The sequence below is a fragment of the Monodelphis domestica genome, chromosome 5 (assembly GCF_027887165.1).
Source record: "Monodelphis domestica isolate mMonDom1 chromosome 5, mMonDom1.pri, whole genome shotgun sequence".
NCBI classification, from domain to species: domain Eukaryota; kingdom Metazoa; phylum Chordata; class Mammalia; order Didelphimorphia; family Didelphidae; genus Monodelphis; species Monodelphis domestica.
Genome location: NC_077231.1, coordinates 141,452,533 through 141,480,133, shown reverse-complemented (window position 1 = coordinate 141,480,133; position 27,601 = coordinate 141,452,533). Strand labels below are relative to the sequence as shown.

The window sequence follows — 27,601 nt, the reverse complement described above, 5'->3', positions numbered from 1 at the left end:
TTCATATTCTTCTTACTCATAATAAGTTCATAATATTCAATAGCTCATAAGTTTTAAAATCATTCTTGTTAATGAGGATTATTTCATATTTTACTTAGAATATAGTATTGTTTATACAACAGCAACCTACTATACAAACACTTTAAGTTACAACTGAAATTTCACATCATTGTAATTCTAGATTGAGAAAATATTGAAAAGGCTTTGTTTTCATGTAATTTGTTTATTGTAAGATAATTTACAAATATTTTGTCTTCCACGTACACAGTGGACCAAGAGTTCTTCTGACAGACAAAAGTAGGCTAAATTAATTAGCTTGCTTCATTTCATGTCTTTACCTGAAAAATAAAAATAAATTGAACATTGTTAATTTGGAATATAAAACATTGAGGTGATATCATAATATATCCTACATGCTTTTAAAGGATAATATACTATTGTTGTAGGGCAGTTGGATAGCATAGCGAATAGAATTTCAGCCCTGAAGTCAAGAAGGTTCATCTTCTTGATTTCAGTCTGGCCTGAGACACTTCCCTGATGTGTGATCTTGGGCAAGTCACTTAGCCCTGTTTTTCTTGTTTTCTGATCTGTAAAAATGAACTAGAAAAGGAAATGATAAATCCCTTCAGTATCTGTGCGAAGAAAACTCCAAATGAAGTTACAAAAAGTTGGAACAAATAAACAACAATATACTATTGTTGTAAATTGTCCTAATTAGTAGCTAACATAATACTGAACATATGAATGAAATATTATGACATTTGTTTTCTACTACAGGGTCATAGTCCCAATTTGACAAAAATACTGATAGCACTTCTTCCTATTAAAAAAAAAAAAGAGCCCTCAAACACATGGCATCTCTTGGGAATCCCCACATATGAATCCTTCTATTAGGTTCTACAGTTAAATGAAGCTATATCATATTAAATCTATATATTTTTTAAAAAGACCTCTTATTGCTTTTGAAATACCTGTAATTAGTTGGTTTGTTTAAATTTTATTTTTTTTTCTTTCAGGGGCTTAGGGGATGAGAACATAGTTGTAATTTCACCACTTTACCTCTTGAATTTGGATAAAATGTGGATCCATTAGTTCCTGGTTATTATGTTAGAGAAAAAAAAAAACAGAACAAGCAGATCAAGAAGCATTCCATGCAAGTCAATCATACACATTATTTTAGACCAAAAAAAAAAGCATACCTGTAAAGCTAAAAAATATTTAAACATTCCTAGATAACTTTATCAGTCATTTGCAATGACTGAATTTCACTCTGGTTAGAAATATAAATTTTTCATGCAAACTATGCAGAGCACACCACCAACAAAAACGTAGCCACAGGCAGCACCAGAATCAATAAATGCTGCATTTTATTCCTGTTTTATTGATACAAAGGCACATAAGTAATAAAAAATTTAAAAACTCCATTCAAAATAATCAAGGTACTTTCTAGTCCTTGTGAAAGCTAATTTGTGATGTAGACAATCCTACCTCTGAACTGCACAAATCACATTTTTATAGGAAGTAATGAAGTGTATACTTCACAAAAGAGAAAATTTTCTATTTGCTAACTTTATCAATCATTTTCTAATTATCTGAATGTTGCTCTTCAAGTTTTAAGGCTGAGTTTCACTATCTCACTTGGGCTGGAAGTGCAAGGGCTACTCATGGAACCAGTCCTAACTGCTGTCAAATAAGTTTTCCTCTCCTCTATTCCTATTTGGGCTAGCTAACCCCTCCACTGGCAGCCTATATAGGATCTTACTCAATTGTATCAACTAGTAACAACATAGTGTCACTAGGCCTATATCCCTAGTACCAGAAATGTTACAGAGGCAGTTTTCAAAGTGCTTATTTTCACTATTTCTTCCAGTCTTATTTTCAAAGACCATTTGCCCTGGCTTCATCTTTGCAAAGTCTAACAATTTCCTATTAATTTGATAACAGGGGAAAAAAATGACAACATAATCTTTTCTAAAAGAATGAGTCTTGTTAGCTATAACACACTGGAGTTAAACTCATCTTCACCATATCTTTCTGATGCCAAACAATTTTTGTTACTCTCAAATTTCAGGATCCAGATCAAACTAGCAGAAACTGAGGATGCAGGAATGAAATTAATATAAAATCTGACCATATACTTACAGAGCTGCAGCACCAGAGATGATTTCAATCAACTCCTTTGTGATGACAGCTTGGCGAGTACGATTAAATGTCAAAGTCAACTTATCAATCATCTCAGCTAAAAAAATAAATAAATACAAATGTATATGTATATATGTGTGTGTGTGTGTGTATACATACCCACATGCCCACTTGATCTGACAAAAAATCAAATAGGAAAGCATTCACTAACTCTGAAAATTAGATGTTTTAAGACAGGGCCCTAAAAATTGATTCAGTAAAGGGCTTCTGTCCATATTCAAGGTCTTACATTCCAAAGTACACTGTAACCACTTAAAAAAAAATAGGAATAATTTTTGCACTAACAAGCCTCTAATCAGTATTTTCTAAAGAACTTTCATATTTATAGTGTCATTTCTTTGTTATAATCAGCCAGGTGGTATTAATCTCATTGGCAAATTAAAAAAAAATTTGGGGCAAAAGATTTGCCATCCCAAGACATTACAAAAGAACAGTAATACAGAACTACCACTCCAGTTACATGAATGAGATGTTGTCACATGTCTTCACATATCATTTTAATATTGATACCACTCAAAAACTTACAGGTATGAGAAGGAATGTGGCAAAATTAGGACACTAAGGCATTGATGTTGTGATCAGGATCAGTTGTGAACTGATCCAACCATTCTGTAGGGCAATTTGGAACTATGCCCAAAGGGCTATAAAAGAATGCATATCCTTTGACCTAGCATAGTACTACGAGGTCTATTAATTTGATAATAGGGGAAAAATGACAACGTAATCATTTCTTATTCTCAAAGAGTTAAAAAAAAAGGGAAAGGACCTGTTTGTACAAAAATACTTATAGCTGTACTTTTTGTGGTGGAAAAGAATTGGAAACTAAAGGGGTGTCCCTCAATTGGGGAATGGCTAAACAAAATTGTGGTGTATGAGAGTGATGGAATACTATTGTGTTATAAGGAATGATGAACAGGATGATTTCAAAAATAGCTGGAAAGATCTACATGAACTGATGCAGAGTGAAATCAGCAGAACCAGGAAACCATTATACACAGTAACAGCAATTCTGTGGAGTGATCGAATGTGATAGATTTAGCTACTCTCAATAATACAAAGATCTAGAACAATTCAGAGGACTTGGGACAAAGAATGCTATCTATGTCCATAGCAAGAACGGTTGGAGTAAGAATGCTGATGGAAGTATATAATTTATTTTGGGATTTGGGCTTTATAAGATTGTCCACTTAAAAAATGAAAAACATGGAAGTATGTTTTGTGTGCTAATATATGTATAACCCAGACTGAATTGCTTGCCAGCTTCAGGAGGGGGAAGGGAAGGAGAAAGGGAGAATAAATTGGATCATATAACTTTGGAAAACTTATGTGGAAATTTGTTATTATATGTAAAAAAAACCTTACAGGTATGGAATTTTAATGACCTCTTTTCTTTTCTAGGCTATTAAATTAATTCAATATATGTCCTTACAGGCATTCTTGCTAGCATTGTCCATAGCTGTCATTCTTGCACTCTGCTCACTGGTGGTCGATTCCTTTAGAGTGTAGTAAATGATGTTTGCCAGATTATACTCTTGATAGTTTTGCAACACATCAGCATCAATGTCATCATAAACAGTTATACTCTCTGTTAAGACAAATTACAGTTTTAAAACAATGATATCTAGTACTAATACAATGAAAACTCATTTTTATGTTCAAAGTTGACATAAGGCAAGTGAGAACAGTTTTGTTCCAACATTTTTCACCTGTATTAGCTAAACAGATGTCCAAGTAGATTATAACATGCAAGATAAGTAAAACAAAATTTAATATTATAAATATGAGAGTGGTCACTGTAAACAGGAACAAACCAAGATGGACTGAGATTGTATCAGGGTAAATGAATTCTCACAATGTTAGAAATTTCTCCAAAAGGTCTTGTTAGCCCTGAAAACAAGCCTTCAGTGCTCATTCAGTTACATCTTTTAGATTCTTTTTCTCCCCTTGCCACTCTTGGGGCAGATAGATTACACTCTTCCTTCTTACAAAGAAAAATAATTTAGCAAAAATGTTTAATATAGTGACCATACCCTAAAATATAAAAGGTATTCTGCCTTAGTAATCTTTTGCCTCTGCCATGAGGAAGGCGGTTCATTTCAGTATCTGCCTTAATATATAACACAAATCTCTACCTAAGACTGAAATGCAAGGGACATTTTTATCTGTCTCCCCTAATTCCAGGCATGTGATGAAATGATTAAATAAATGTCTGATGAATGACAAAATAGTTTACAACACTGAAAACATTCTTTTAAATATATTTTTAAAATTTAGTACTTACCAGCATTTGCAATGGTATTTAGGGAAAAGATGGGTTTTTCTTCTGTCTTATAAGAGATAACAGACCTGAAAGTGAAATTTAAAAATAATTTGTTTAAAACAGGCCTCCATGGATATTGTGATTAATGATATGCTTATGTTAAATGAAATAATTCTATTCATATCAACCCATTTTAAAAGTCTTTAATTCTTGAAAAATTATCATAAATACATGTATAACCCAGGCTGAATTGTTTGTCAATTGCAGGAAGGGGAGGGAAGAAAGGAGGGAGACAATATGAATCACATAACTTTGGAAAATGTGAAAATTTTTTTCTTTGGAAAATTTTATTTAATTAGTCAATTTAGAAGATTATTCTTTGATTACAAGAATCATATTCTTTCCCTCTTCTCCTCCACCCCTTCCTTCCCATACCCAATGCACAATTTCACTGGGTTTTACATGTGTCCTTGATCAAAACCTATTTCCACGGTGTTGATGTTTGCATTAGGATGATCATTTAGAGTCTACATCCTCAATCATATCCCCATTGACCCATGTAATCAAGCAGTTGTCTTTCTTTTGTGTTTCTATTCCCACAGTTTTTCCTCTGAATGTGGATAGTGTTCTTTCTCATAAATCCCTCTGAGATATTCAGGATCACTGCACTGCCACTAATGGAGAAGTCCATTACATTCGATTGAACCACAGTGTATCAGTCTCTGTGTACAATATTCTCCTGGTTCTGCTCCCTTCGCTCTGCATCACTTCCTGGAGGTTGTTCCAGTTCACATGGAATTTCTCCAGTTCATTGTTTCTTTGAGTACAGTAGTGTTCCATTATAGCCATTCCCCAATCAAAGGCCATCCCCCCATTTTCCATTTTTTTTGTCACCACAAAGAGCAGAGCTATGAATATTCGTGTACAAGTCTTTTTCCTTATTATCTCTTTGGGGTACAAACCTAGCAGTGCTATGGCTGGATCAAAGGGCAGGCAGTTTAGCACCCTTTGGTTCCAAATTGCCCTCCAAAATGGTTGGATCAATTCACAACTCCACCAGCAATGCATTAATGTCCTGAATTTGCCACATTCCCTCCAGCATTCATTACTTTCTTTTGCTGTCATTTTAGCCAATCTGCTAGGTGTGAGGTGATACCTCAGAGTTGTTTTGATTTGCATTTCTCTGATTATAAGAGATTTAGAACACTTTTTCATGTGCTTATTAATAGTTTTGATTTCTTTATCTGAAATTTGCCTATTAATGTCCCTTGCCCATTTATCAATTGGAGAATGGCTTGATTTTTTTGTACAATTGATTTAGCTCTTTATAAATTTGAGTAATTAGACCTTTGTCAGGTTTTTGTTATGAAGATTTCCCACCAAGTTGTTGTTTCCTTTCTAATTTTGGTTGCATTGATTTTGTTTGTACAAAAACTTTTAAATTTAATGTAATCAAAATTATTTATTTTACATTTTGTGATTTTTTCCAGCTCTGGCTTAGTTTTAGTCTTTCCTTTCCCAAAGATCTGGCATGTATACTATTCTGTGTTCACATAATTTACTTATAGTTTCCTTCTTTACATTCAAGTCATTCACCCATTCTGAGTTTATATTGGTGTAGGGTGTGAGATGTTGATCCAAATCCAATCTCTCCCATATTGTCTTTCAATTTTCCTAGCAGTTTTTATCAAATAGTGGATTTTTGTCTGAAAAGCTGGGACCTTTGGGTTTATTGTAGGCTGTCTTGCTGAGGTCATTTACCCCAAGTCTATTCCACTGATCCTCCTTTCTGTCTCTTAGCCAGTACCATACTGTTTTGATGACTACTGCTTAATAGTATAGTTTGAGATCTGGTACTACTAGGCCCCCTTCCTTTGCATTGTTTTCCATTATTTCCCTAGATATCCTTGATCTTTTGTTCTTCCAAATGAACTTTGTTATGGTTTTTTCTAATTCAGTAAAAAAGTTTTTTGGTAATTCGATGGGTATGGCACTAAATAAGTTTGGGTAGGATGGTCATTTTTATTATGTTAGCTTGTCCTACCCATGAGCAGTTAATGTTTTCCTAATTGTTTAGATTTAGTTTTAATTGCGTGGAAAGTGTTTTGTAGTTGTGTTCATATAGTTCCGGAAATTTGTTATTAAAATAAAACAAAGAAAGAAAAAAAGTTTTACCATACCTGAATCGATTAAAGATAATAGATCCTTCATCAAACTCATATCCAGAATTTAGTAGTTCGAGGGCAATGATTGAAGCATCTCCAAAGGTAGGGGGTTTCCTCCCCACTTCTTTAAATGTCACCAAGAAGTGGTCAGAGTGAGTTCTAAAACAAAATTATGTCTCTATGAAGTCACTATAATTAGTTTAATGAAATAATACAAATCAAAAGGGACAATGTGGAAAATATCACCAGGAAGTTCTCTGTGACTTTCCCTGAAGTTCACCCATTATTCTGAACATTTTTCTCCTATTCTTCTTGGCAATTCTAAATGGCTAATGTAGGGTGTAGCAATGGAAAATAAAGGATGCAAGGAATGGACAGGGGCTTGAGATCAGAATCTTCCTGAGCCTGGTTGGGTCAGAGTTCCTAGGGACAGTAAATTAATTGTCACTCTGGACCTGAGAGAGGAAGGAGACAGGTGTATTTGTGAATCATCTTGAAACACATCCATCAAGATACTGGCTTTATTAATATCTACTGGCTGTGGTGTGGAGTCATTCTTCAGTCTTATGCTGGACAGTGATTGAAGAGTAGAATATCTACTTGGAAGAGACCATCTGTGGACATTATACCTAGGATTCCTGTTTCTAGCTCACCAAGGATTCTCTGTGAGATACAGATCCCCTGCTGGACTTGACTTTAGATAACTTAGGTTTTAGTCTAGTGTAAGTCAGATATTGTTTATTTAGTGGGCAAAAGAATTAATATTTCGTCCTTTCCCATTTCCCTTTCCTTCATCCCTTCTATGTTAAATAAATTCAGTATTTATATGTTTCTCCCTCTGTATTACTTTCCTTCCCCCTATTCAAATTATATGTACTTTTAACAGGGGATAGCTGAGTACTTCACTGGATTGAGTGCCAGGACCAGAAGGGAGGTCCTGGGTTCATATCTAGCCCCAGACACTTCCTAGTTGTGTGAACCTGGGCAAGTCACATAACCCTCCTTGCTTAGCCCCTATCACTCTTTTGCCTTAGAACCAATACATAACATTGCTTCTAAGTTGAAAGGTAAGGACCAAAAATAATAAATAAATAAATGGCTAATGTGGAAGAAATAAGACCTTTGTCTTATTTGGGTTCTTAATCTTTTTTTGTGTGTCATAAACCTTTCTGGCAGTCTGGTAAGATTAGTGGAACCATCTCTGAATAACAATTAAAAAAAATACAGGAGTATAAAGGAAAACAATTCTATTGAAATACAGTTTATTGAACTAACAAAAAGACCTCACAGATCCTAGATTTAGAACCTTTGGCCTGGTATTACACTTGTGCTCTTTTCATTTCATATCTCCCTTTCCTTAGTTTTCTTGCATAGGATCACAGGCCTTAAGGTTGGAAGGGACATTGAGATCATCTTTGTAACCCACAAATGGGACTTATAATTCAAAGACATCTTACTATAAATAATCAGATTCCTAAGCAATCATGTTAAGACAGCTTCATATCAGAATGTTTATGAAATAATGCTAATAGCTTCTGACAGGTTCTGTATTATTTAATGAATGATGATGGGAAAGAAAGCTGAGAAGTAGAAAATAAAGTGAAAAGTATATTCTAAGAGTCACATTAGGAAAAACAATGAACATAAAACCCACAAAACCCTACCTAAAATAGCAGCCAGTTTACAAAGTGCTTTTCTTTAATAAAAGCCCTCTGAGTTGAGTTCAACAGTACACGATGATCATCACACCTTATAATGAATGAGGAACTGAGTCTCAGAGAGAATGGGTAATCCACCAATCGTCAAATACCTAGTAGGCAACAGTCATAATTTGAATCCAGATCTTCTCACTCCAAGTCTAGTGGCCTCCTTTTAAAACTAACTCTTCTTTCAAAGAAATTCTGTCTTCTATTTCTTACCAAAGTCTGTACTAAACACTTACCTATTAAGGATGCCTCTGATTTTGTCACCAACTCCAACAATCATAACTTCCTTTCCAGCTGCAGTGAGGGTAGCAACCTCATTTTTAATCAGTTTAGCAACTGAGGAATGGATAGCACCACAAAGGCCTCGATCAGAGGATACACCAATAATAAGGTGTTTCTTCATGTCTTCTTGAGCCTTAATATCAGCTTTTTCATAAAGAGCTTAGAAAGAAAAGAAATAGACTTAATCATGAATAGTTGTAGTTTAAGAAAGGAAGAATTGGCTGTTTTTTAAAATATCCATCTAAATTCTAGCAGTTTTGATAACAATAAAACAAAATCTATATTTCAACTTCTCTTACAATACAGTGAAAATTCTTTAACAAAATCCTAATATAATTATTCCAAGTCTTCATCCAAAGAATACTTGATAGAACTGAAGTCCAATAAATAAACATAAATAGTCATTAGATAACTTCAAAACAGAGAGGCCTGCTGTCTTGAGGGGAATGTATTTAAGATATAACAGAGACTAACATGCCCATATCTGTCGAAATGGATGACTATTATTCATTTATAGCAACTCAAAAAAAGCCTATTTTTGATATTAGAATTAAGAGAGCATTAATTAAATTTCCACCCAAGAGCAGGTGGAAATGTACAACTCCGACATTTCATTCTTACTAGGGCTGCAATGGAAGCCCAATTTATTGGCACAGCCAGATTCGAGCTCCATTTTTCTGCCATCTTAAGTATGCTGTGGGCATCATTGATTGAAACTAAATGGAGACAAGGAGGACCTACTGCTTTGTATGTGAATCTGGTGAGATTAATGTTATGCAGAAATCATTCTAAGTGCAAGGCCATTTCCCCCAGAGATGTGTACAGAGAACTTGTGCTCCCAGGTACTGTAGGAAATGTCTCATGTCTGTTCTTGCTATATCTTTGAAGTAAATAACCCATTATGAGAAAAAAAAAAGAATGTTATTTGACTGCTGTCTTACAAATCTAATAGCTGTTTTTCAGTGGTATCAGATTTTTCATGACTCCATTTAGAATTCTCTTCACAAAGATATTGGAAGATATAGTTTGCCATTTCTTTTTCCAGGGTTTTTTTTACAAATAAAGAAACTGAGGCAGAGTTAAGTGACTTGCCCTGGGTCACACGGTTAGGAAGTATCTGAGGCCAAATTTGAACTTCAGAAGATGAGTATTCCTGGCTCCAGGCCTGGCACTATCCACTGCGTGAACTAGCTGTCCCCACAAATCTAATATAAAGGGCTTTAATGGAAAAACATGGAAGAGAGGACAAAACTGGCTATGTATCTTCACTAAATTACATACCATAGCAAATAGTTGTAATGAAGTAAGAATAATAGCCGAATAGTTACAACTATAACCAGAAAGTCAGCAAGGGGGGAAAAAATCCTAGAAATAAGACAGAAATAAAATCATTGACTTCAAATGTCTACATACAAAAATCCAAAGGGTAGGAAAAAAGTAAGGTAAAACAGAGGTCCTAACACATGAATGAATGAAAATTTAATTTCACTGGGAGATTTGTTGGGATGGGACATATGATGGGATATCTATGGCTCTGGATAAGTAACTTTTTTCAAAATAAAGAAAGATCAAAGTGGAAGGGTGAAGTTAGTAGTATATATTAAGGAAATATACTCATGAGAAAAGAAATCCAGAGTCCACAGGAGAGAAGTGTGGTGGAGAAAATAAGAGTGAAGAAAAAAAAAGACGTGATTTTATAAGAGTATATATTTGTGAGGTTACACAGCATCGTAGATAGAGCTATCCTCAAAGTTAGGAACATGTGGTTGAATTCGAGTCCTACTTCTCACACATTTGGCTCTATCATTCTGGTTGTCATTTAATCTCTCAGAGCTTAAATTTCAGAGAAATTGTCAATTTACATTGATGAGGAGTTTCTTTGCTCTGGGCTTCCCAATACAAATGAAACCAAAAGTTTCCTATCCTCTATTCTATAGACTACCTGGACAGAAAGAATAAATAGGTGAGAAGTACAGTCACAAGCATGGCAAGTGGCATGATAGAATATGGTGGGGAACCTCAATTATTAAGATATCTGCTAGAGCTTTCTATCCCAAAAGAAGAGCAGTAAACTTTGTGACTTGTTTTATTTATAATATTTTTAAAAGGTCAAAGAACAAGGTGAAATTCAATTATGGATCTGATTATTCCCAACAGGGAAACTTTGGTTGTAGCAACAGAAATGATAGAAACCTTGAGATGGAAGAGAGAAAAGCAGAGAATGGACTACAATGAATTCTTGGGACTGGAAAAGCAAATTTCAAAAGAATCCAGGGAAGGATAAGAGTCTATGGATTAAAATTCTAAGGGAAAAATCCTAACATAAGCAGGAGGAAGAGATAAGAGGAAGAATTATATACAAATAACAGTTTTAAATTCAGTAGCATAAAAATCCTTTAAAAAAGCATACAGTTCAAGCAGTGGTGGTATTATCAGGGGCAACTTAGAGTACATCTGGTGATGTAAAGTTGCAACAGTGAACAGAAGCAAAACCAGAGTAACAGTATCAATAATAACACCTCTGTCACCAGTCCATCAAGGGTTAGAATCACTTATAATAAATAATTAAGAAGTCACAGATGACTTTTTTTTTTAAACCCATACCTTCTGTCTTGGAGTCAATACTGTGTATTGGTTCTAAGGCAGAAGAGTGGCAAGGACTAGGCAATGGGGGTTAAGTGACTTGCCCAAGGTCACATAGCTGGGAAGTGTCTGAGGCCAGATTTGGTCCTAGAACTTCCCATCTCTAGGCCTGGCTCTCAATCCACTGAGTTACTCAGCTGCCCCTCAGACTTCTTATATATAACTTGCTGATAGTTCCTTTATCTGAATATTCATATTGCATAGACTTAGAGCCCTTTACCATTGTGGTTGCCCTCCCAGGGAGACGCTCCAGTTTATCAAAGGGAGGAGGTGCTTTACTAATGACAGGGAAGTGAAATTTTTTTTTACTTGAGTTGATAGCAAGACTTACCCTACAGGCCCACTCATTGGGTGTTCCCTAGCTTGCCAACTAACAAGGCCTCTGTTTCCCCTATCCACGAAGCCTCATTAAAGAGATGACAACAAATCCATATATCCGTGGATGAGTGAGGGGACTGCCGCTTTCTTCTGCAGAGGTTAAGTGAAGTCTCTTTCTTATCTTTCTCTGGGATTCAAGGCAAGTCAGCTAAAGGAACACCTTCCTTCAAAGTGAATATACATTTACCATGACTGTGAAAAGATAGTTTTATCTTCCTCATGCTGTTAAGAAAGCATCTCCCATTGATCAACTAGAGAGCATGAAGAGGAGGGCAACCACAATGCAAAGGGCCTTGAATCTATGAACGAACTGGCGCTGTTAGGTCTGAAGAAGATTCAGGGACACTTGAAGTCTTAAGGTATTGGATAGTCTGTTATGCAGAAGGCTTATTTTTGTTCTACTTGGTATAAGTGAAGGGGAAGTAGAAAAATTATATGAATAATGGAAATATAGGCCAGAAAAGGATAGTAATAAAGGGAAGGGGGAAAGGAGAATGGGAGTTTTTGGTTCAGTGGACATTAATTCTGAATCATAGGTATAAAGGGAGCAGGAACTAGAAGACTGTCCACCATAGTATGAGTGAAGAACCAGAAGATCAGGAACTAATGAGTACTGAGTAGTCATTGCAGTTCACCAGCATCAGGTTCTCTGAGAATAGAATGATTTGTTCAGGTGTGAGGGTTAGTAAAATAACTAGCGTTCTAGTCACTAATGAAGATAAATTCATTTTAATCTTGGAACCTCATCTTAAGATGGAGACATAAGAGACACTTAGAAAATGTGCTAAATATAAGGGGTCAAGCAGCAAATTTCCAGTTAAATTCCCTTCATAGTGGGCTTTATGCTATTCCTGGTGGACCCCTACAAAGCAGAATCTTTACTTATGGAGAACAACTTATGTACTATGTGCTAGCTGATGGAGTGCTGTTTTATCTTAATTCTCTGTATTACATTCTGATGACGAAAATCAAGCAATAAACTATTTCAATTTAAAAAACAAACAAAAACAGCTTCAGATTAAAGACCAAATAGCTTTGCAAGACCTAACACCCTTTCCAACTCCAAATTTCCATGACTGAGAATGCGGTTAATAGAAGTAGTTTTTTACATAACAGGGAAAACGACTTAAAAAAATTAATGTTCTTAAATTTCTTGTAAAACCATTTAACCACAAAATGATCTTTCACCAACCTTGTCGTTCTACTTCTTCCATTACTTTTACCCTGCTATTTTATTGTCATACATTCTACCTCTATGCATTTTTCCTTTCCTCTCATCATACACTCTCCACCTCTGCTTTCTGCCACTTCTTTCGGAAACCAAATTAAATCAACATAGCCATTAAATCTGTAAAGGACATATCCATCATATCCCTGGTGATTCCCAACATAGCCCTCCTTTAGTGTCCCTGCTCTTATATATGCTGTTTCTTCCTGTCCCACATCCCCCTCCCATTAAAATTCAAGTGCCTTGAGGGAAGAAACTAATTTTTTTTGGTAAATGTGATCAGCACTAAGCTCAGTTTGAGTCAACAATTAATACATGCTTTCTATTTAAGCACTCCAAAAACACAACTCAACAAAACTAAAGTAATATTTGAATTATGATAGTGAAATCGGTTTTCCTTTCATTATAACTAGGCTGGAGAGTTAAAAAAAATTTTTTTCCCCTTTGAAAATGTGATCCTTCTCCTGCAACATCCTGTCCCAAAGACTCCTAGGTGAAATTCAGTAATTAATATTTTTAAAAAATCACCATTGAGGAAAATAACTGTGAGGTAGCATAATATTCTGAAGTAAATTCAAAATTTCTTTTACTACAGCTAAACTTCACAGACTACCAAGGTCTAAGTACTAGGTGTTTAGTACAATGATAAACATTCTGGAGCAGAAGTGTTAAACTTGTAACCTCCAAACTGTCCTGCAAAACTCTCCAGTTGATTTGAACCAGATTAAAATGTAATTGGAAAATGTTTAACAAAATAAATATACAAAATAATGTTAATTAGAAGCTTTCTAAGCAGTTTCTATTTGAGTTGACACCACTGTCCCAGATGTTAAGAGAAAAGTTATCAGGCATGGTTTGTGTCTTCACAAAACTTAGAAAGAAATGCAGAAGCAGTTACAAGTAATAATTAATCAAATGCTAAATTTTGTAGTATAGGATACAGATAGCAATGAACAGAAGGAAAAAGTACCAGCCTGGCATCTGAGAACCTTGACTATGGTTAAGTTATTTCATCTTTTTGTGACTGGTTTCTTTATCCATCAAAAGAAGGGAATGTTTAGGGTGTAGAGGAAGACTTGAGCTTAATGAATTCACTGAAAAAGTAGGGAAAACACCCTAGTAGTGGATAGATAAATAACAACCACCAGGATTTGTATTGAATGTGCTATTAGTAGAGTCAGGAAATGGTAACAGGGAGGAAAAAGTATTCCAACTCTTATTGTGGGACCAGTATGTTGAATAGTATAGGAGAAAGTACAAGATCGAAGTGATACAAATATATAACATGAGAGCCATTCCTAGAAAGATACATAAATAACTCTGGTATTTCACCTGATATCATGCAAACTGGCAAAGATGAAAATAAATGGCAACAGCCAATGTTCGAGGAGCTCTGGGAACACAGACTCTCTAAGAATTACCAAGACAGAATATTATATGCACTTTTAGATGCGATTACTATATTTGATACTTCCGAGCAAATTTTTTTTGGTTACAAGGGAGGTTCAATCTGAAGTGATGGTAAAATAACTGTTTTAAATATAAAAGCAATAATAAAGTTCATTTTCTTGCTGCTGTGTGATAATGAAATAGGAAAACAATATTTTGAAACAAAAAAGAAGACAAGCGAGTGGGCATGGCAGGCAAGGTTTTGGCATTTACCAAGGATGAGGACATATATGCAGAAGTGGCTTAAGGGATATCATCCGTTTAATGTTTGATTGGAAAGAAGTAGCTATTCACATATGAAAAATAAGAGATAATAGGAAAGCTACACAACTAGCCTTAAAAAATATGAAGTTAAAGACCTCATATTGAGTAGATACTCTATGGGAATTTTTGGAAGACATAGAAAAGAATGATATAGAACATGATGGCATGGATAGATTGTAATCTGTACCAGCTGAGGGATCATTATTAGATCATGGATTTGTTGATATAAGTATGGAAGAAAAATGAACCTGAAAATGAATGGAGGAAAAATAATAGAAACTGGAAGGTTAGTGTTGATTTTTTTGCAGGGAGCTACTAGCAGGAGGGAAAGCTAGTATTACTCCCTGAGAAAAACTTGTATTATTTCTTTATATTATTATAATTAAATAAAATTTAGTTTAGGGGGTCCCTATGGACATAGTAGTCAAAGTCAACTAGCAGTTTCTTCCTAGGGGTAGCCCTAGGAAGCTACCAAGGAGAATGAGGACCTGGCTTCATTAAGAATGAAAAGATGAAAGATATCTTGCAGTTCTGTCCCGGCCAAATAATTTCTCAAAAAATAAAGGCTGTTTTTTTTCCTTAAAGGGAATCGGGAGGAAATGTTCCTCTTAAAAAAAAAAAGGAAGAATGCATTACACTTAAGAGATAAAGAAAAAAAAGGATATGAAGAGGCAGATCAAACCTCTTTTAGAATGTTAAAGGGCCCCAGAATGTGACCCAGGAAATGAAGGGAAGAATAAGGCCCAACAAACACTTGAAGCCAAATAAAAGATATGAGGCTCTTCTGTAATGGGGAAAAAATGGATACTGAGGAAGAGGCTGTTGTCTGCAATCTAAGGAATGATTTCACAGACCAACAGGTGAGAATAAGAAAGAGATTACCCAATACTGGTCAGAGAAATAATAGATGAATAGTGATATTTTCTTGTGAGAGGTATTGATAACAGATTTGTAATCCATTTCATATATGTATCTGCTTCCTACTGATGTCTGGGTGGTCAGTAGTATATTCCTATAATTTCTCCCTTTGTTGATCTTTGATCAAATGTGTTTCATCATATTTCCCTTTTCTGTTATTTCCTAACATGATTATAAGCTTATTATCTCCCTTGTTTATCTTGTTTTCCTTCAAAGAAAAGATTTTTAAAGAAAAATTTGGTAAACTAACATTTTACAAAATTTCATTGATATATAGCTTAGAAATAATTTAGTTCAACCTCCTACTTTGACAAGTAAGGAAAGTGAAACCTAGAGGTAGTTAAGTGACTTTCTGAAAAATACTCAGGTAGTATATAAGAGTCAGAATTTGAACGTGACTCCAAGTTCTTTGCTTTTTCACTATATTCCAAAAGGATACCTTTAATTAGTTTACAGTAATTTTCTCTTTAAAGTAGTCTTTTCTGGGGGCAGCTGGGTGGCTTGAGAGTGGATTGAGAGACAGGCCCAGAGATGGGAGGTCCTGGGTTCAAATCTGACCTCAGACACTTTCCAGCAGTGTGACCCTGGGCAAGTCACTTAACACCCATTGCCTAGCCCTTACCGCTCTTCTGCCTTAAAACCAATCCCCAATATTGATTCTAAGGTGGAAGGTAGGGGTTTAAAAAAAAATATTAAAGTATCAATTATGCTCTTTTCTTACCCAAAGACCCGACTCCATATACTCTGGCTGGTTTTAGCTCTCTCTCAGCTCGGGCATACTTTGCAGCTGCCACCATTTTCATAGACTTGGTAATTTTTTGGATGTTTTTGATTGACTTTAGTCTCCTGGTAACTGAAGATATTCAGAAGTTAGAACAATTAAAAATTCAAACATTATTTATTGTATAGAAGTACAATGGGAACCCCAAATATTTCTCATCTACAGCTAAGTTACAAGAAACACAGGATTTTAGGCCCAGAAATGTCATTACAAAATAAATTAGTACAATCACTAATTTCAAAATTCAGAAAAATGAGGCACAGAGAGTTTAAGTGACTTGCCAAAAGTGGCAGAACTGGGAGCAGAAACAAAATGTCCTAAATACCATTCCATTCTACTTTTTGCTGAACATGCTTATCCATCTTATTTTATCGATTAGTTCAGAAATATAATGGGTTAAAGTACTAAGTTTAAAAAGAATGGACTATATAACCAGAATTGAAAGGGCCTTCAGAAGTAGCCCAGTTCTTTCACTTTCTAGATGAGGGAATGGAAACCTCCTAGAGGCAAAGTTACTTGTCCAAGGACACAAAGGAATGATTAAAATAATCTTTTGGAAATGAGTACTAATCAACCCCCAAACTAAGTTGCATAAAATACTTACTATCTTTTAAAGTTGCCATATTTCTGACTTGGATCCTGAAAATAAAGAGAAAACTTTAAATACTATTTCACCTCCATTTCAATAGATTATAAATCCCTCCTTCCTTCCTTCCCAGCCAGAATCATGATTCTTGAGGCCTATTTTCTCATCTTTCTGCACATCTTTTCCTTTAAACCATCTACAAGGGATCTATTGAAGACATTGGAATATGCTTGAAATACACTTAAAAAAAAACAACAACACTCATCTCTTGTCTTAAAATCAATACTCAACATTAGTTCCAAGGCAGAACAGCAGAAAAGGCTAGGCAATTGGGGTTATGTGACTTAAACAGTGTCACACAGCTAGGAAATGTCTGAGGTCAAATTTCAACCAGAATGTCGCCCACCCCTCTCAGTTCCCTCCATTTTGGAGAGTATGGTTTTCCAGTTTCCACACACTTCTTTTAAGGCTGTGGCCAACTACCACTACTTAATTTTTAATCCAAAGACTATCAAATACAGTGCTGTCACAAGGCAGTATTTGTTGACTTATGTATGGTCACTATATAAAATTGCTTAAGTATGCAAATGATACTTTCCTTAATAGTCTAGTAATGTACTATCTAATCAGAAAACAAACCCCTAACCAAGCCAACCAACTAAATTACTCATTCCAATCACAACTTAGATCACTAATGATGAAGATTCAATTTAATTTCACTTCTACAACCACAATTTTAAAGCAGTGACTTACTTTCATATTATTTTAGATTAATTTTGTAGCTACATAAAAAAACCTGAATGACAATTCACTAAGGCTAAGGGATATAGATATTTGTAACATCTTTTAAAAAAGGTGAAATCTAGGATATATAAGAATTTAATAAAAATATAATGATCTATTTCCAATATCTAATAGCATCAAAGGGCATAAACAATCACTTCTTAAATGTAGAAAACAAATTATCAACTCTATGAAAACATGTTTCATATCATCTAATGATAAGATAAATGCAGATTAATACATTTCTGAAGAAGAATGTATCACTCATTAAATTGGCAAAGATGATGAAAGAGGAAAATAACATTGTTGGGAGGGTTGTAGGAGAATAGGCACACACTAATGCACTACTGATAAAGCAATGTACTTCAAACATTGTGGAAAGCAATTTGGAACTGGATTAGAAAATCACTAAATTGTACAAAAATATTGTATTACACATGCATCCCAATAAGGTCAAGGATAGATGAAAAGGTGGCATAAATATTTATAGTAGCGCTTTATGTAGAAGCAAACTGGAAACTCAATAAATGCCTTTCACTGAGGGAAAGGCTGAACAAACTGTGGTATATAGTAAATGTAATGAGATATTGTGCTATAAGAAATGACAAATACCAATAAGAACTGGTCAAATATCTACTACAAACATATATTAGACATGAGAAGAATTAAATGAACTGATGTAAAGTGAGATAAAAAACCCTAAAGAACAAATTCCCACAATGATTATAATAATATGAAGAAAACCAATAATTTTTTAAAAAATTTCAATAAATCTTCACATAAGTTTTCCAAAGTTATGATACATATTGTCTCACTCCCTTCTTCCCTCCCCCCTCCTGGAAATGACAAGCAATTCAGTCTGGGTTATCTATGTATTATCACAAAACATTTCCATATTATTCATTTTTAAAAGAGAATAATCTAAACCAACACCCCCAAAAATATACCCAAACATATCATAAATCATGTTTTCATCTGCATTTCTACTCCAATAGTGCTTTCTTTAGAGGTGGATAGTATTTTTTTTCACAAGTTTTCAGAATTATCCTGAATCATTGTATTGCTATTGATAGCAATTTAAGGGACATCCCTTTAATTTTCAATTCTTTGCCACCACAAAAAGAGCCACTCTAAATATTTTTGTACTAACAGGTCCTTTCCTATTTAAAAAAAAAATCTCTTTGGGATACAGACCCATTCAAATTAGTGGTGTTACTGGAATAAAAAAAGTATGCATTCTTTTATTGCCCTTTTGACATAATTACAAATTGCCCTCCAGAATAGTTGGATCAGTTTACAACTCCACTAGCAATGCATTAGTGTCCCAATTTTGCCACATTTCTTTCAATGTTTGTAATTTTCCTTTACTGTAATATTGGCCAAACTAATAGATATGAGGTGATACCTCAGAGTTGTTTTAATTTGTATTTCTCTAATCAAAAGGAATTTAGAACATTTTTTTCTTATGATTATTGATAGCTTTGATTTCTTCATCTGAAAATTGTCTATTCGTTTCCTCTGACCATTTATCATTTGGGGAATGACTTGGATTCTTAATAAATTTGACTTTGTTCTTTATATATTTGAGAAATGAGACCTTTAGAAGAAATATTTGCTATAAAATTTTCTCCCCATTTGTTGTTTCCCTTCTAATCTTGGTTGCACTGGTTTTGTCTGTACAAAACTTTTTAAATTTAATATAATCAAAATTATTCATTTCATATCTTATAATGCTTTCTATCTCTTGTTTGGTCATAAATTCTCCCCTCCAAAAATCTGAAAAGTAAACTATTCTATGTTTCCCTAATTTATTTACAGTATCACTCTTTATGTTTTAAATCATGTACCCACTTTGATCTTATCTTGGTATAGGGCAGTGTTGGTGAAGGCTTTCAAGGTCAGTCAGGTGCCCAAACTGCAACTTCAAGCTGTTCATGAGTCCCCTGCATTATCCTGGAGAGTGAAGGGAGGAAGTGCTTGCTTTGGGCAGCTGGACAGAGGGGCAAGGGCATGCAAAAAAATATCCTCAGGTGCTAGTAAGAGGCAGAACACCCCAAGTGCCAGCTGGGAAGGTGTGCCAATATTTTGCCAATGCTGGTACAGGGTGTGAGATATTGATCTAAACCTAATTTTTGCCATACTGTTTTCCAATTTTCCCAGCAATTTTTGTCAAATAGTGAACTCTTATCCCAAAAGCTGGGGTCTTTGGGTTTATCAAACACTAAATTGCTGAGGTCATTTACCTCAAATCTATTCCACTGATCCACTCTTCTATTTCTTAGCTAGTACCAGATTGTTTTTATGACTACTGCTTTATAGTAGAGTTTAAGATCTGGTACTGCTAGGCCATCATCCTTCACATTTTTTTCTCATTAGTTCCTTTGTTATTCTTGACCTTTTATTTTTGATGAATTTTATTATTTTTTCTAGTTCTATAAAATAGTTTTTTGGTAGTTTGGTATGGCACTGAATAAATTTAGGTAGAACTGTCATTTTTATTATGTTAGCTCAGTCTACCCATGAGCAATTAATGTTTTTCTAATTGTTTAGATCTAATTTTATTTGTGTGAAGTATTGTGTAATTGTGTTCATATAATTTCTGTGTTTGTCTTGGCAAATAGATTTCCAAGTATTTTATATTGTTTAAGAGTTATTTTAAATGGAGTTTCTCTAACTCTTGCTGCTGAGTTTTGCTGGAAATATATAGAAATGTTGACTTATGTGGGTTATTTTGTATCCTGCAACTAAGTTATTATTTCAACTAGTTTTTTATTTGATTTTCTAGGATTCTCTATCATGGTTTAGTTTTTCATTGTCTACTTTTCTCTTAATTTCTTTTTCTTCTCTAATTGCTAAAGCTAGCATTTTTAGTATAATATAAAATAAAAGTGGTAATAATGGGTATCCTTGCTTCACTCTTGATCTTACTGGGAAGGCTTCTAATTTATCCCCAAAGCAGATGCTACTTGATGGTTTTAAATAGATACTACTTATTATTTTAAGGAAAGGCCTTTTCATTCTATGCTTAATAGCTTTTTCAATAGGAATGGGTTTTGTATTTTGTAAAAGGCTTTTCCTGCATCTATTGGAATAATCATGTGATTTCTGTAAATTTGCTTATTGATATGGTTAGTTATACTGATAGTTTCCCTGATATTAAACCAGTCTTGCATTTCTTGTATAAATTCCACCTGGGTCATAGTGAATAATTCTTGTGATATAGTGCTATAGCCTCTTTGCTAATATTTTATTTAAGGTTTTTGCATCAGTGTTCATGAAGGAAATTGGTCTATAATTTTCTTCCTGTTTTTGGTCTTACTGGCTTAGGTATCAGCACCACCTTTGTGTCATAAAGTTTGGTAGGACTCCTTTGCTTATTTTGCCAAATAGTTTATATAGTATTGGGATTAATTTTTCTTTGAATGTTTGATAGAATTAACTTGTGAATCCATCTGGCTCTGGGATTTTTTCTTGGGGAGATGATTTATGGCTCGCTCAATTTCTTTTTCTGATATGGGATTATTTAAGTATTCAATTTCCTATTTAGTTAACCTAAGCAATTTATATTTTTGTAAATATTCATCCATTTCACCTAGGTTATCAGATTTGCTGTCATAGAATTGGGCAAAATAGCTCCTAATGATTGCTTTAATTTCCTCTTCATTTTAGGTGCAATCACTCTTTTAATTTTTGATACTGGTAATTTGATTCTTTTTAAAATCAAATTAACCAATACTCTATTTATCTTATTTGGTTCCCTGCCCCCACTCCCCATAGAATCAGCTCCTAGTCTTATTTATTAGTTCAAGTTCTTTTATTTTCAGTTTTATTAATTATTCCTTTGATTTTTAGGATGTCCAAATAGGTGTTAACTGGGGATTTTAATTTTTTTTTGTTGGATGCCCAGTTCATTGATTTGTTTTTTCTCTATTTTATTGATATGAGCATTTAGATATAAATTTTCCCGAGTACTACTTTGACTGTACTCACAAATTTTGGTATGTTGTCTCTTCATTGTCATTCTCTTTGATGAAATCAGTAATTGTTTCTATGATTTGTTCTTTGCCCCACTTGTTTTGAAGAATTAGATTATTTAGTTTCCAATTAATTTTTAATTTGCCTAAGAAAAATAATTTTTAAAAGCCTTCAGAACTTTGAAAATTAAATACTTGCTATCTCTTGGGAGAGAAAGATCAGAGATAGAGAAGAGACATGCATTTTCACATGCGGTTAATTTTAATTTATTTTGTTCAATTATATAGATTTGTCATAAAGAAGTCTGGGTTAGAGGATAGTGAAAGATATGTAAAAAATAAAAAAGCTCTCCCAAAAAAACTGTAAAAAGGGTATGAGATAAAGGAATTTTGTTGCTACCTTATTAAATTATATACATTTATAGATTTTTAAAAAGCTGTACATAAAAAAGTTCAATTTCTTATACAATATTCTTTTTTTGTATGATATATGGCAACAATTGTGAGTGCTGATAATTTTTTCCACATAAAAAACAAAATTATTAAAAAAAAGAAAAAATGAGCCAGCTCTAATTGAATAAGTTAATTACAGATATTGGGGGAATATTTTCCCAAACAATTTTAAAAGGACAGCCACAATCACTAAAAAGACACTTAAATGGCAAAATAAACATTACTGTTATTTTTACTAGCAGACAAGTTTTAACAATATGTATTTAGAACTTGAAGACAGTTTCAATATATAGAAAGATAAAATATTTATGTAGGATATATTATTTTCTTCTTTAATATTGGTCTTTCGTCCTCCTTTCCTCCCTTCTCCTGGAGCTGACAAGCAATTCAATCTGGGTTATAACATGTATTATATGATTTCTATTTTCAAGTTACAATCAAATAAGAAAATTATGTTTTAAAATTTCAGAAATTCTTTTTGTCAGCATTGGCTTTATCAAATGAGAGCGTCTATTCACTTTTTAAGTAGTCTTAATACATTAAATGAAAAAAAAAAGAGGGAGCAGTTATGTGGCACAATGGAAAGATCACAGGTCTTTGCATTAGAAAGACCCATCTTGAGGGCAGCTGGGTGACTTAGTGCATTGAGAGTCAGGCCTTGAAATGAGAGGTTCTAGGTTCAAATCTGACCCCAGACACTTCCAAGCTGTGTGATTCTGGGCAAGTCACTTAATCCCCATTGCCTAGCCCTTACCACTCTTCTGCCTTGGAGCCAATACAGTGTTGACTCTAAGACAAAAAGGGGGAAAAAAAAGAGACCCATCTTTATGCGTTCAAATGTGACTTCAGACACTGACTAGCTCAGTGACCCTGGGCAAATAGCTTAATTCTTTCCTCAGTTTCCTTGGATATATTGACTTCATCAATGCAGATAATATCCCAAGAACTGTGGCTTAACTCTGTGTGTGTGTGTGTGTGTGTGTGTGTGTGTGTGTGTGTGTGTGTGTGTGTGTATGGGGGGCAGGTGGTAGAGAACTATCTGTATTTTTGGAAGACTTTCTTGATGACAGTTCAGCAGTAAAAGTCCTTTCAGATAGGCAGGTACTACCATAGTTTTTGCTTGATGTCATTATTAATAATCATAGCTGGCTAATAGGTTAAGTTGAGGACTCCCCTCCCCCATCTTGTGATTATTCTATCTTTAATCCTCAATATGTTTATCAGATACCTATCCCTGAGTTACAAATACATCCAGGTCACCAGTAAATTAAAAAAAGAAACTTACATTCGACCTTGATGTCTTATATCTTTCCCTTTTATAGCTGAAAATCTAGAAAGTCTTTTAAATTCATTGTGTTCACTTCTATACTACCTTGTCCCCCATTCATAATTTCAAATTTGAACGAAAGTGCTAGTCCCAAGATGATCATTAATGTTTAAGTCCAATAGTCATAGTCCTTATCTTTCTTGACCTCTCCACAAACTTTTCACATTGCTGACCTCCATGGATAATTGCATTCAAGACACTGCTCTCTACTTATTCACTGTGCTTTCTATCTGCTTGACTTCTGTCATACTGGCTATTTCAACTATCTCCTAAGTAAGAGTATCCCCAAAGTGTCTTGGTCCCACTTTTTTCTTCTTTTTAACTCTTCCCTCAGGGTGATCAGATTTGCTGCCATGGGTTTGCTCTTTCTAAGTAGATTATGTCTGTCTGTCTGTCTGTCTGTCTGTCTGTCTGTCTGTCTGTCTGTCTGTCTGCCTGCCTGTATCTATCTATCTATCTATCTATCTATCTATCTATCTATCTATCTATCTATCTATCTATCTATCTATCTATCTATCCATCCATCCATCTCCTGAACCTGAGTTCCACATTTCTACCTGAAAATCATTAACAGTATTTCAAACTCTGCACACCTCATATTCTTTCTTCCTAAGTCTATTTCCCAAATTTCTCTATTTTTTGTTTAGTTACTTACTCCTAGTCCTTTCTAATGTATCACTCAAGGTTCTCAAACATGGAACCATCTTCAACCTATCACTACCTTTCATTGTCCGAATCCAATAAAAGGAAAAATCTCATTTCTTGCATTCTTCCCCTTCTTCCTATACAAAGCCACTCTTAAAACAGGTTTTTATCAAATAGACTACCTCAAGAACTTATTAAGTGGTTTCCCAATTTCTGGTCCCTCCATCTCATTCCCTTCTGTAACCAAACTGCCAAAAAAGAAACTCATTTATAAGAAAATGCAACTGTCTTGCTCAAGAGATTCCTTATTACTCTGATTATGTTTGTTACCAACTCATTGATTCACTTATTGAACTATCTGGGTTACACACTCTCGTATATTTTTAGCACAAAAATACATAATCAACTCCCATTTAATGATTCTTGTCTTTTCTCTAACTTGTCTTTTAATAAAGTGGTATAATGTTAAACGTCAAGGATTGACAAAATGAAGTTCTTAATGTGGTATAGTAGAAGTAGCAATAGGACCTAACACATTTTCAAATAGAGACAATGCTGGTACTACCTTCTTTTAACATAGTTATCATGGTGATCCAATGTGTAATATATAAAAAGCGTTTTCAAGCTAAAAGCTATGTCTTCATTTGGCATTATCATTCATTAATAGCCACAAATAGCAATAGTATATTTAATAGTACATTTTTTGGTTTATTGTAACATTTTAAGGGGAAAAAAAGCAATGCTAAAATCTTTAAAAGGTAGAAAGTGCCTACAAAAGCCAACGGCAAAAAAAAGATAATTTAAAATAAATTCAATTTGTAATTATAGAAATGAAATTTAAGTAAACATCTCATCATTTTTTCTGTTAGACATGTTTTTCCCCTACATGATTAATCTATGCACAGTGTATGTACATCCAGGTCATAATTTCTTCAAGTTTTAAATCCCCAAAGCAGGTTAACTATTAACAAGAAAAGAACAAATTAGGAAAGACAGGAGAAAACAACTGTGGTGGGAGAAGAGCTGAAACAAATAGGAATATGATATAAGCTTTGTGTACAGTAGTGCTTAGTGAGCTCCTGACCTGCAGACATCAAACCAGTGTTAAAAATACTACTGTTGAGGGCAGCTGGGTAGTTCAGTGGATTGAGAGCCTGGCCTAGAGATGGAGGTCCTGGGTTCAAATTTGACCTCAGACACTTCCTAGCTCTGTCCCTGGGCAAGTCACAAGACTCCCATTGCCTAGCTCTTACCACTCTTCTGCAATATTGATTCTAAGACAGAAGGTAAGGGTTTAAAAAAAAATACTACTGTGGATAAGACTCTAGATTTGAGTTTCCAACATAATAATTAGAACAACCTTAAAGTCCTGGATTCAGGTTTAAATCCCAGCTCTGTCCTGGGCCTATTTCCTTCATCTGTCAAATGAAGGGATTAGACAAGATGGGTTTCTAGGGTTTTTCCCAGCTCTGTCTTTAATTATATGATCAATTTGGGTCTCAAAATAAGGGTCCTCATTTAAACTAGATTTTAAAAACATTCTCTTGGTTATAGATAAAGTTTAGATCAAGGATGGTACATTATGACCTTGGCTTCAAAAGATCTTTAATTCTGGTTTAAACTATAAAAAATTATAAAATTTATTTATCTATCATTAATAATAATAATAAACAAAAATTTCATATACATTTTAAAAGGTGATATTAACAGAGCACAATGAATACAATATTTTTTCTTAACTATTTTGTTATGTTTCCAAACAGGTTGACCTACACTGACCCCTGGGACTCATATGCATAATAATTTGAATATTTTCTAGATTGAGAAAAATTACTTCTCAAATGTCAAGATAAATCAAAATCTACAAATCTATACAGCTCTAAGGATTTAACTGCCCCACAGTTCTGACAATCTTTCACCTCTTTTATTACAAATCAGTTGCTTAGAGGAAGATTAAAAAATAACCAATATCTTTCACACATTTCTACTTCATACAGTCAATAAATAGTGCAACATCCTTCATTCCCCTAAAAAACACTGTAAAACTTGAAACTTTCTATGGAAAGGAATGTAATTTCTTCCTTTGCAAAAGATGTCTAAATTCTTCCAGGTTTTGCATAATACCTGTATGCCAGCATTCTAGTACCTCTATCTTTATTACTGCCTCCAAAGAATATTCCCAAGAACCACAGGAGTTCATGAACATACTCTCAAATCTCCTAACAGCAATAATCTGTGTGGCAGCAAACAATGACACACATCCATTCTGCTTCCAGACCTCTAGGACATAACGGCCTTACTTAGTACAGTACTTTGTGACCTTCCTAAGGAAGTCTTCTACATAAACTTCCTGAAAAATCCCAACTCTTTTCCAGGATCCAAACTACAGCTTCTATCTCTCTTCACGATGCTTATTTTTAATCTCAGTATTTCTCCCTCTTTGCCTATCTAACTTAATTCAATAAGCATGATATCCCAAGTACTCTCCTTTACACAAAAATCCTTAAAAAACACGGTATTCTCCCGTTTTGGAAAGTCTTACATAAAAATCATTAAAAAAAAACCCCACAGTATCTCTCCTCTTTTGGATGCCAATCTTTTAATTCAATAAGCACAGGTCTTAAGCACTGATTATCTTACAGAAGAATCCTTAAAAACCAGAGTATTTCTCCTTTTGTCAATACTTAACTTTTGTTCAATAAGCACATATCTTTAAGCACTCTCTCTCCCACAAGAATCCTGAACAACCACAATATTATCTCCCTTAAAAACGACAATATTTCTCCTTTTGGATACCTATTTCTTATTCAAATAAGCATATATGTCTTAAGTACTGCCTCCCTTAAACAAGATTCCTTAAAAACCACAGTATTTCTCCCTCTTTGGACTCTCTTATAGAAGAACCTTTAAAATCAGTAATTTTTCTCTCATTTTGAATACCCAATTCTTAATTCAATAAGCACATCATCAAGCGTTTATTATGTGCAAAACCTCAAGTAGTGCTTAACCTGGACCCTTGAACTTCCTTTAGCATCCAGGTCAACTTCTGCACGTTCGTCTCTTCGGGGTTCCAGACATCTCTCCCTGGCGGCCTCATCCATACTGCTCTTAAAGTTCAGGGTCATCCCTTACCTCACCCATCTGGGTACTCCTCAGACTAGCAGAATCGACTTCTGGTCTAAGACACCTTGCGTGACCTTCCCCGTCCTCCGGCTCATCCTGCAGGCCTGGGCTTCCTGGGGCCTCCTTGCCTCGGAGAAAGAGGCCTAGCCCGGGTCCCACGACCCTCTTCCATCCTCACCCTGCCACGTCCTCAAAGCTCTACCGTCCCAGCTTCCAATCCCCACCCACTCCAACATCCCCCTACCACTATGCCCCATCTTCTGCTGTCCCCAGGGGTCGCGTACCATTGCGGCTGCAGAGCCCAGGCGGAGGAGCCGGCGATAGTAGCTCTACAAAACATGGTGCCACCAGCACAGCTGAAGGTCGGCCAGACAGACCTTAGTGCGCATGCACCGACTGCTTCTCCCACCCCTTTTCTCTAGCTTTTGACTCTC

At 34.7% G+C, this 27,601-nt stretch overlaps 1 protein-coding gene across 3 annotated transcripts; it reads right to left on the bottom strand.

Moving 5' to 3' along the window:
- Positions 1 to 203: 203 nt before the first annotated feature.
- ATP5F1C (ATP synthase F1 subunit gamma) lies at positions 204 to 27,601 on the bottom strand. 3 transcript variants are annotated; one of them, XM_016426025.2, is made up of 10 exons: positions 27,452 to 27,601; positions 16,881 to 16,915; positions 16,217 to 16,348; positions 8,570 to 8,774; positions 6,643 to 6,786; positions 4,484 to 4,548; positions 3,632 to 3,787; positions 2,143 to 2,239; positions 1,060 to 1,095; positions 204 to 338 (listed from the first exon to the last, which is right to left on the bottom strand). In XM_016426025.2, the coding sequence occupies exons 1-9, from the start codon at positions 27,505 to 27,507 to the stop codon at positions 1,089 to 1,091; spliced, it is 897 nt and encodes a 298-aa protein (XP_016281511.1). In that variant the 5' UTR covers positions 27,508 to 27,601; the 3' UTR covers positions 204 to 338; positions 1,060 to 1,088. The 3 variants fall into 3 exon arrangements, with proteins under 3 accessions (XP_016281511.1, XP_016281512.1, XP_007504004.1); XM_016426026.2 differs by lacking the exon at positions 1,060 to 1,095; XM_007503942.3 differs by having other exon boundaries at positions 204 to 2,239.

Bases quoted from the DNA above. Each gene is read 5' to 3' on its own strand.
- ATP5F1C (XM_016426025.2), bottom strand. From the start codon at position 27,507: ATGTTTTGTAGAGCTACTATCGCCGGCTCCTCCGCCTGGGCTCTGCAG. The intron at 3,788-4,483 runs GTAAGTACTAAA...TTGTCTTAACAG, and splicing joins AAATACCATTGCAAATGCTG to AGAGTATAACTGTTTATGAT. The intron at 2,240-3,631 runs GTAAGGACATAT...TTATTTTTTTAG, and splicing joins CAATGCTAGCAAGAATGCCT to CTGAGATGATTGATAAGTTG.